Source organism: Verticillium alfalfae, genomic scaffold (assembly GCF_000150825.1).
Source record: "Verticillium alfalfae VaMs.102 supercont1.11 genomic scaffold, whole genome shotgun sequence".
Classification (NCBI taxonomy): Eukaryota; Fungi; Ascomycota; class Sordariomycetes; order Glomerellales; family Plectosphaerellaceae; genus Verticillium; species Verticillium alfalfae.
In genome coordinates this window covers 1,060,774-1,069,890 of record NW_003315028.1, presented here as the reverse complement: position 1 = coordinate 1,069,890, position 9,117 = coordinate 1,060,774, and the positions used below count along the sequence as shown (strand labels likewise).

At 57.3% G+C, this 9,117-nt stretch overlaps 3 protein-coding genes across 3 annotated transcripts in view; 2 read left to right on the top strand and 1 right to left on the bottom strand.

Moving 5' to 3' along the window:
* Positions 1-483, top strand: part of VDBG_08144 (TTL domain-containing protein) — a gene marked incomplete at both ends in the record, with an annotated part of 773 nt that extends 290 nt beyond the window's left edge. Inside the window, one exon of the mRNA XM_003001839.1 lies at positions 52-483. Within this exon, the coding sequence (XP_003001885.1) occupies positions 52-483 (432 nt within the window). The remainder of the gene's footprint in view (positions 1-51) is intronic.
* A 3,509-nt stretch (positions 484-3,992) lies between these two features.
* On the top strand, positions 3,993-8,431 carry VDBG_08143 (plasma membrane calcium-transporting ATPase; the record flags this gene model as incomplete). The annotated part of the gene is made up of 4 exons (XM_003001838.1): positions 3,993-4,051; positions 4,133-5,516; positions 6,014-7,530; positions 7,588-8,431. The coding sequence occupies 4 exons, from the start codon at positions 3,993-3,995 to the stop codon at positions 8,429-8,431; spliced, it is 3,804 nt and encodes a 1,267-aa protein (XP_003001884.1).
* A 373-nt stretch (positions 8,432-8,804) lies between these two features.
* The window catches only part of VDBG_08142 (NAD-dependent histone deacetylase SIR2), a gene marked incomplete at both ends in the record, with an annotated part of 2,355 nt that continues 2,042 nt past the window's right edge, over positions 8,805-9,117 (bottom strand). The window contains one exon of the mRNA XM_003001837.1: positions 8,805-8,888. Within this exon, the coding sequence (XP_003001883.1) occupies positions 8,805-8,888 (84 nt within the window). The remainder of the gene's footprint in view (positions 8,889-9,117) is intronic.

Sequence of the window (9,117 nt, the reverse complement as noted above, 5' to 3'; positions counted from 1 at the left end):
CCGTGGACGGCGCCCGAGAACTCGACGCCCACCTCACAACACGTGCTCCAGACGTCGGCCCGGCAACGAAGCGCCACGACGGCGACGACGACGACGCCGACGGTGCGCCGGCTCGCGGCCCTGGGGCTCGCGCCCGCGGTCGAGCGGCGCGTGCGGGACAAGATTGGCGCGTTGACGGGCGACGTCTTCGAGGGCGCGGCGCGCGGCATGACGGTGCACTTTCAGCCGCTACCCGGCGCGTTCGAGGTGTACGGGCTCGACTTCCTCGTCGATGCCGCGGGCGACGCCTGGCTGCTCGAGGTCAACGCCTTCCCGGACTTTAAGCAGAGCGGCGACGGCCGGACGGGGCAGGTCGTGGCTGGCTTCTGGCGGGGTGTCGTGCGGACGGCTGTGGCGGGGTTCTTCGGCGTCGAGACCCCCGCCGCCGGCGAGGGTGAGGGCACGATGGAACTTGTAAGGGAGATTGATCTGGGCCGGAGGTGATCCTCTGCCTGTTCAGTCTCCGGTGTGTGTGTCCTCGTGGGACAAGGGTTTTTGATGGTGTTCCGGGTTATTAAAATGGTCAACTATGGGGTAAAAAGTTTTGTGTTCTTGGGTGAGGTTTGCACGTCAGGGTTAGACGGTAATGCTTCAGACTGGTGTTTTCATGCTCCCGTGTCACAGCTCGCATCACTCGCGTGCGATTCTGTCGACCGTCACGTTGGATCATGTCTTGTGACTGAGTGTGGTAAAGCACCCCGCATGACGTTTCGTGAACTCACGTTGAGTGGCTTAGCTTGCGGACATGCAACTGACGGTCTTGCGCGGTTGGCAACGTCGATAGCCTCCTTACAATAGCATAATATGCTGCGCTTGTAGTTCTGAATATGGTTATTGAATGGGGCCCGCCGATGGCCCCCTCGAAGTAACCTAACTGTGCGGGCCACTGGATAACTTGATACAACGAGCAGCGCTCTATCAATCCGAGAGAGAGTGTTGAATGGTGCTTCAATTGTAGCAAGGCCAACGTCAATACCCGAGATCAGCCTTCGATACTCGGTCGATCGAAAGTATCCATCCCGCCTCAATTCCGGGTGCTCATGACATAACGACAGTTCGAGACCAGAAAATAACAGACCCTATGAGATATCGAATGTCATGAAAGTACCTAGCCAAGCTTCTCCCTTGCCTTATGCGCGAATCAAGCTCATGGGCATAGGGCGGCCTTTGGCATACGAGGATCGGTACCAGACTGGAAGCACCCCAGCACCAACGAAGCCCCGAGGCGCACTCTGCATGTTGCGCATGATAACGTTCCGATTGGGATTACCTCGCCCCGTGGTTGTCAACTTTGTCGAACCAAAATCCAGGGCCAGAAATATGCCACGGGAGTTGTCACTCATTTCAGACGGGCTATGCGGTTGATCTGCGGTTTGCCTCACAAACTTTGTACGCTCCTGATACCGATGAACACCATTCGGATCGTGTCTTGCACGGCGCACGTAGAGTTTCGTCAAGCTACTCAGCCTCCGAGACTAAATCTACAATGCGACACACACGTCCCAAGGATGCGCTGATGGACAACACGATTGATATCACGACAGATGCAACCCACTGAGGCAACCCAAACCGAGCCAAGAGCTCAGCCGGTTTCGCAAGAAGGCAACCCCAAACGAGGATGAAAGTGCGGATAGGCAAAATGCAGTGCAGATCCGACAGAATGAGACAGACGGGAATAACGCTGGGAGGCACAGACTCATTGAAGCTTTGCCGTACTGAAGACAAGGCCCCGTTTCGTGACCAACAACCTGTCACCCTTGGACAGGGCGAGTGGCTCAGGCGCCAGAGTCGGACGGTTTGAGGCGCTTGGTGTGAAGCGCCCGACTTTGGGGCTAAAGGGAGTGTGGCACTTGTCTTGTTTCGCTCCATCTTTTCTTTGTGTGCCGGGCAGTTTACGTCCGAAGGGACTCTCAGCGAACATGATGGGAGCTGGATTCGCCGGTTGCTTCCTTTTCACGCCTGACTGATGACAGCTCAGGTCGGTCCTCCCAAGGCCTCCTGAGGAATAGACACATGCCCATTGACCAATCTTGGTGCCAAATTGGCAGTTCCGAACAGCCGCTCACCCCCTTCTCTGCCGCGGTCAATTTTGCAGTGCTCGGGGGGAATGGGCCAGGGGTGGAGCTTGGCATGGCACGGAGATCATGCCAAGAAACGAGATGAGCGTCCCTTGTCGGCTTGGTTGGCCAATGTTCGTCCAAGTTCGCTGGGCCTGGTTGTTTCTAGACGGGGTGGAGACTTGTCGGCCCTGGAGATATTGTCAACAAAGCGATTGTAATGAGACGAAGGGAGGGAGAGAGGGAGGGAGGAAAGCTTGGCCATCTGATGCAAACCAAGACGGCTGAAAAAAAAGCGAGCAAGCCATGTCATTGTTGATCTGATCAGGCTGGGCCAACCCAGTACGTCGAACCTTCACAGGGCGCCGTGTTTGCTTGTTGGGAGCATTTTGCGTAGCACTCTCTCGCCCCCCCTCCCCTGGTGGCTTGCTCATTGGATACCAAGGTGAAAGGCTTATACCGACACAACAAACAGCGGTAGCCATGCGGGAACACGAGGCACCAAGGACCAACAGCAGCAGATAGAGCGCATGCTCGCCCCGTCCGCCCACAGTTGCATTCCGGGGTACCTCTCGAGAAGGTCAGAAAGAGGAGCGGATACGGCGCGTAGCTAGGGCAACTGGCGATTGGCATGATACTGCTCGATGTTGTGCTTTCATCTCTTTGTCTTTGTCTTGTCGTGTCATGGTATGCCCCGCCCGGTGCTTGACGACACTGATGTCGCGAGCAGGGTGGTTGTGGTGTGAGACTGGCGGGCGACGAAGGGGGAAATAGGAGGCAGCGCTGGAGAAGGTCCTTTGGCTTTGCCTGCCTGGGTACCTCAACCGATAGGCATTTGTGTACCTACCATCTACCTAGGCAGGTAGGTACCTAGGTCCGGCATAGGCATGTAGGGCTCCGGGTGTAGAAGTCAGTGGCCGAATAGCGATCTACCCGCGCCCCTGCATATGTCAAGCACCGAGGCCCCTGCGGCCACTACGCCCCAACAGTGCTAGCCTCCACGGCCGAGGTGCCATCAGCTCCTGCCGTACCCCTGGGCCCCCTGGCGCCTTCCTCGAATCTTCCCTAGCCCTTCCCTCGGGTGGCCCCCATTTTCCCCCGTTTGCGAGAGCCGGTGGCCAGTGAGAGACCCTGCCTCAGCGGTTGCACTGCCTCACTGGGGGAGACGTGCCCCAGGAGCCTCAAAGCTCGCCGTATCGAAGGGAACATGTAGTAGGTAGGTGCCTACCTAGGTGGGTGGGTAACTTGGGGGTGTACGTGGTCAGGCGTGGTACATGGGCGTAAGTACCTACCTGGGTAGGTATCTCCAGAAGGCAAGGTCCAGGTAGCCACGCACCTTACCTCAAGGTCACCTACCGAGCAGGGTACCTAAAAAGGTAGCGAAGGCAGAGGCAAAATAATGCATGTTGCAGGAAGCAAACTTCCGCTGCTTGCTATTCTCGTCATCTGTGTTCGATGTCATGCTTTTTTCTCCTTCTACTGCTTTCTCCTTCTACTGCTTTCTCCTTTCGACATCTAATCCATAAACCCCCTCCCTTGGCCCGCCGCCCCCTGCTGGCCTGATCAGTGTTTGTGCGCGTCTGCCTCCGACAAGCACCCTGCACCGCTTCACTCTACTTTACTTGACTTCATCACACTCCTTCTCACAATCATAATAGCAGAGCAGAAGTAGCTTGGTGCCGTGCATGACGCTCGCCGCCTTCTGCGGACCCTCATTCACCATCCTTCATGGGACCTGAGCACCTCTCGCTGCCTCGCTCCACGCCCTTCTGAACCTCACAACAGCATTCTTTACTTTTACTTCTCCGATATATTTTGTATTGCTCCTCTTCAAACTCGATCCCAGCGCGCCACAGCGCACGCCTCGCCCTCATCCAACACGGAAACACCGCCATCATGGACCCCAATCGCGACGCGCAGGACGACCCTGCTCCTGCTCAGCGCAGACCTCGCGCGTATGTGTGACAAGAGTTTTGTCAACCCTCAGCTGTGGCCGCCACGCCGTACGTAGTGCTAGCCTATTAACGGGTGTACAGACCAACAATTACCATTGACACCACGGCCGCGACCTCGACTCCCGATGTGCCTCACGACGCGCGAGCGAATCTCGGTGCCAGTCCCACCTCCCCTCAAGAAGATGCTATCAGTCCTTCCACTGTTGTCGACCCGGCCGCTGCGCAATGGATCGCTTCGCAGAACATGCTCGCCGCCCAGGACCCCTATGCCCGCCCCGAGCTCCGTGCCGAGACCTCCTTCGACAGCAGAGATAGCCGGCCCCGGAGCCCACACAACGTTTCGAGCCCCATCACTGCCAGAGGCAACGATCGCGCTTTCCTCTCCGTGCCGACGACCGCCCGTTCACGACAAAACTCGGTCGACGACGACGTGGAGACCTCTCGGTCTTTCGTCTCCTCGCAAGGCGACACTCTCGCCGTGTCGGGCTCGAACGCCGAAAAGACTGGCTTCCACAGCCACCACCTCTCCAACGACAAGCTGATGAAGGACGACACTGCGCTGCAGCCAGACCAAGGGAAGGAGAGCGATTTCCAAGTCGACAACAACCCCTTTGCGTTCAGTCCTGGTCAACTGAATAAGCTTCTCAACCCCAAGAGCCTGGCCGCCTTCTACCAAATTGGAGGCTTGGCCGGCCTCGAAAAGGGTGTCCAGAGCGATCGGAAAGCAGGTCTCAGTATCGAAGAGAACAACGTCCCTCAGCACGTCACGTATGAGCAGGCCACGAGCCACCTGGCACTCAAGTCAGATGGCCGTCACAAGGAGGAGGATTCTGCGGCCCCTGCGCGTCCTCATCCCGCAGCGGGCGGGGACGGCAGCTTTGTCGACAGGAAGCGAGTTTTCAAGGACAACCGCCTTCCGGAGAAGAAGGGCAAGAGTCTCTTGCAGCTCATGTGGATCACATACCAAGACAAGGTCCTGATGCTTCTGACTGCTGCTGCTGTCGTCTCCCTCGCCATCGGCATTTACCAATCGGTGGGTGGTGAACACAAAGAGGGCGAGTCCAGGGTGGAGTGGGTGGAGGGCGTCGCCATTGTGGCTGCCATTGTCATCGTTGTTGTTGTTGGGTCCTTGAACGACTATTCCAAGGAGCGACAGTTTGCCAAGCTCAACAAGAAGAAGCAAGACCGCGATGTCAAGGTTGTTCGCTCCGGAAGGATCATGGAGATATCCGTATACGACATTTTGGTGGGCGACGTCGTTCACCTGGAACCAGGTGACTTGGTTCCAGTCGATGGCCTGCTCATTGAGGGCTTCAACGTCAAATGCGACGAATCTCAGGCGACGGGAGAGTCCGACATCATCAAGAAGAAGGCGGCGGCTGACGTATTTGCCGCCATTGAGAACCACGAAGATGTCAAGAAGATGGACCCCTTCATCCTCTCTGGCGCACGTGTCATGGAAGGTGTTGGCACCTTCATGGTCACCTCGACTGGTGTGAACTCTACCTACGGCCAGACGCTCATGGCACTCAACGAGGATCCCGAAGTCACACCGCTTCAGTCCAAACTGAACATCATCGCCGAGTACATCGCCAAGCTTGGAGGTGCCGCCGGTCTGCTCCTGTTCATCGTCCTTTTCATTCGCTTCCTTGTGCGGCTGCCCCGTCTCGACAGCGATGTCACCCCGGCTGACAAGGGTCAAATGTTCCTCGAAATCTTCATCGTTGTCGTCACCATCATTGTCGTCGCTGTTCCCGAGGGACTGCCTCTCGCCGTCACACTTGCCCTGGCATTCGCGACGAGACGAATGTTGAAAGACAACAACCTCGTCAGGCATCTCAAGGCATGCGAAGTCATGGGCAACGCGACGAACATCTGCTCCGACAAGACTGGAACGCTGACCCAAAACAAGATGCAGGTGGTGGCTGGCACGATCGGGACTACGCATCAGTTCGGGCCCAGCGCCCTGGAAGCTCAGGCAGTGCTCTCGGCAGCTCTGCCGTCGAGCAGGGCGGTGACATCCAGATTCCCGAATTCGTCAAGATGCTGGAACCCGAGGTCAAGGAGATCCTTCTCAAGTCGATTGTCCTGAACTCGACTGCCTTTGAGGGCGAGGTCGATGGCGAGAAGACATTCATCGGTTCCAAGACGGAAAGTGCCCTGCTCCTGCTGGCCCAGGCTCACCTCGGCATGGGTCCGGTCAGCGAGGAGCGCGCCAACGCTCACACCCTTCAGCTTATTCCCTTTGACTCCGGCCGCAAATGCATGGGCATTGTTATCCAACTCCCGAGTGGTGGCGCTCGACTGCTTGTCAAGGGTGCCTCCGAGATTGTCGTTGCCCAGTGCAGCGAGCTTTTCGGACAACCGTCGACCGATGCCTCGCTTGTGTCCATGACTGTCGACAACCACAAGATGGTGAACGGCCTCATTGAGAGCTACGCCTCGCGCTCCCTTCGTACGATTGGCCTTGCGTACAAAGACTTTCCCCAATGGCCCCCGCGAACCGCCCATCGCGGTGACGCCGACAAGAACGAGATTCATTTTGAGGACCTATTCCGGAACATGGTCTTCGTCGGCATGGTAGGCATTCAGGACCCTCTACGTGAAGGCGTCCCCGAGGCTGTCCGCACGTGCCAGGGCGCTGGTGTCTGCGTCCGCATGGTTACCGGAGACAACAAGATCACTGCTCAGGCCATCGCCAAGGAGTGCGGCATTCTGCAGCCCCACAGTGTTGTGATGGAGGGACCTGAATTCCGCAACCTGACCAAGTACGAACAAATGGAGATTCTGCCTCGACTACACGTTCTCGCTCGTTCAAGCCCCGAGGACAAGCGCGTCCTGGTTAAGCGCCTGAAAGAACAGGGCGAGATTGTCGCCGTCACAGGTGATGGCACGAACGATGCGCCAGCTCTCAAGACAGCAGATGTCGGCTTCTCCATGGGCATCGCGGGCACCGAAGTGGCCAAGGAGGCTTCCGCAATCATTCTCATGGATGACAACTTCAACTCGATTGTCAAGGCTCTCATGTGGGGACGTGCGGTCAACGACGCGGTGAAACGTTTCCTCCAGTTCCAGCTCACGGTCAACATTACTGCCGTCGTGCTCACATTCGTTACGTCTGTCTCCAGCAACGGAGGCGAAGGTGCTGTATCGGTCCTCACAGCGGTGCAGCTGCTGTGGGTCAATCTCATCATGGACACTCTCGCTGCTCTCGCCTTGGCCACGGACCCGCCTCAGAGGAGCGTTCTCTTGAGGAAGCCCGAGAGACGCAACGCCTCGATCATCTCTACGACGATGTGGAAAATGATCATCGGCCAAGCTATCTACCAGCTCGCCATAACATTCATGCTCTTCTACGGCTACGATCATCTGGACCTTGTGAAGAATGAGATGAACCTGTCTCCAGAGAGGTTTGAAGCTCAGGTCCGCACTCTCGTGTTCAACACGTTTGTGTGGATGCAAATCTTCAACCAGTGGAAGTAAGTAGTTGATCAAACCCCATGTATCATGCTATTGCGTTGACTAACCGCTTCCAGCAACCGACGCCTCGATAATCGCTTCAACATCTTTGAAGGTCTTACGCAAAATTACTTTTTCGTTGCTATCAGCTCGATTATGATCGGCGGACAGATTTTGATCATCTTTGTGGGTGGTGCTGCTTTGTCAATTGCTCCTGATAAGCAGACGGCCCTGATGTGGGGCATCGCCATTGTCCTCGGGTTCCTCTCCATTCCCTTCGGTATCGTCATCCGTCTCATCCCCGACGAGTTTGTCGAGCGCCTCATCCCGGACTACCTCAAACGCAAGTCCAAGGAGAGCGGGCCCAAGCTCACGGTGGATGACGAGGAGTTTGGCCAGTACCCAGAAGCGCTGGCGGACGTGCGGGACGAACTGACGTTCCTCAAGCGTATGAAGGGCGGACGCTTGAACAACCTCAAGTTTGCGGTTCAGCACCCTCGCGAGACGTTTGTGACGTACTCGAGAAGCCCAACGCACTCGCGGTCCAACTCGGTCATCAACCCGGCGCCGCCCGCCACGCCACCCCGACAGGCCAGCATCAGCGAGGCACCCCCGGCACCGACGCCCGAGTCACGTAGGCGCTCGCGAAGCAACCGTAGCAGGTCCAACTCGGCGCTCGGCGCGCCGACTGTCATGGCTGGCCTCATTGCCGCCGGTGTGGCAGCCAACTGGACGCCCAACGACCCCAGGAGGAACCGCTCGGACGCGGGCCTGGCGGGCGAGAGCAGAGAGGGCATCTCGCGGCAGAACTCGACGTCGGGACACGTCAGCATCCAGGAGGAGGGGCACGAAGTGGAGTGCCCAGCGGCAGCGAAGGGACAGACGGAGTCGACGAGCAGCATGGGCGGCGCACAGCACTAGAGTGTATTTTTTATTTTCTTTCATCCTCGGGCCGATGCCCGACTGCATTATGGCGTTGAGGCGGGACGCGGCGACGCCCCCTGTTCTGTACTTGTACGATACCTCGGGTCCTTTGGGCCCTCGCATGGTCTTCCGGCTTCCCTTGTCCTGTTTTTCATTCATAATTTACGTCCAGAGTGGCACGTATAGACAGTCCGGCGCAATGATGAAGACGTGAACTCATTGCATGGCCGACGTGACGCTTCGTGTTCTGCGTCGAGCCATCGGTTCCTCGGTCCTCGAGGACTACCTCCAACATGAGACACGCGTCGCTGATGCTTGCGGTGAGAGTTTTTGAATGTTTCCATGGTGTTTTGGCATTAGTATGCTACGGTCATCCATCCATCCATCCCATCCGAACGATACTTCTTTTCGGTTCTTGCCCTTTCTCGGCCGTGCTGCCGCAGCGAGGGAGGGCCTGCAGGGCGTGGCGTGTATGGAAGGAGACATGATTCCATCATTGCCCGGCCTCGTCTATTCCCATGTCGCAAAAGCGAAGTCGAGATAGCAGGGAAACGAAGGGGAGAAGCGTGCGAGCAGGCAGGGGACAGAAAAGACGAGAGAGAACATGGGGAGGAACCAAGCAGGAAATAGACGCGGACAGAAGAGGAAAACAAAAAATCAACACTAGCGTCCCCCCCCCCTTC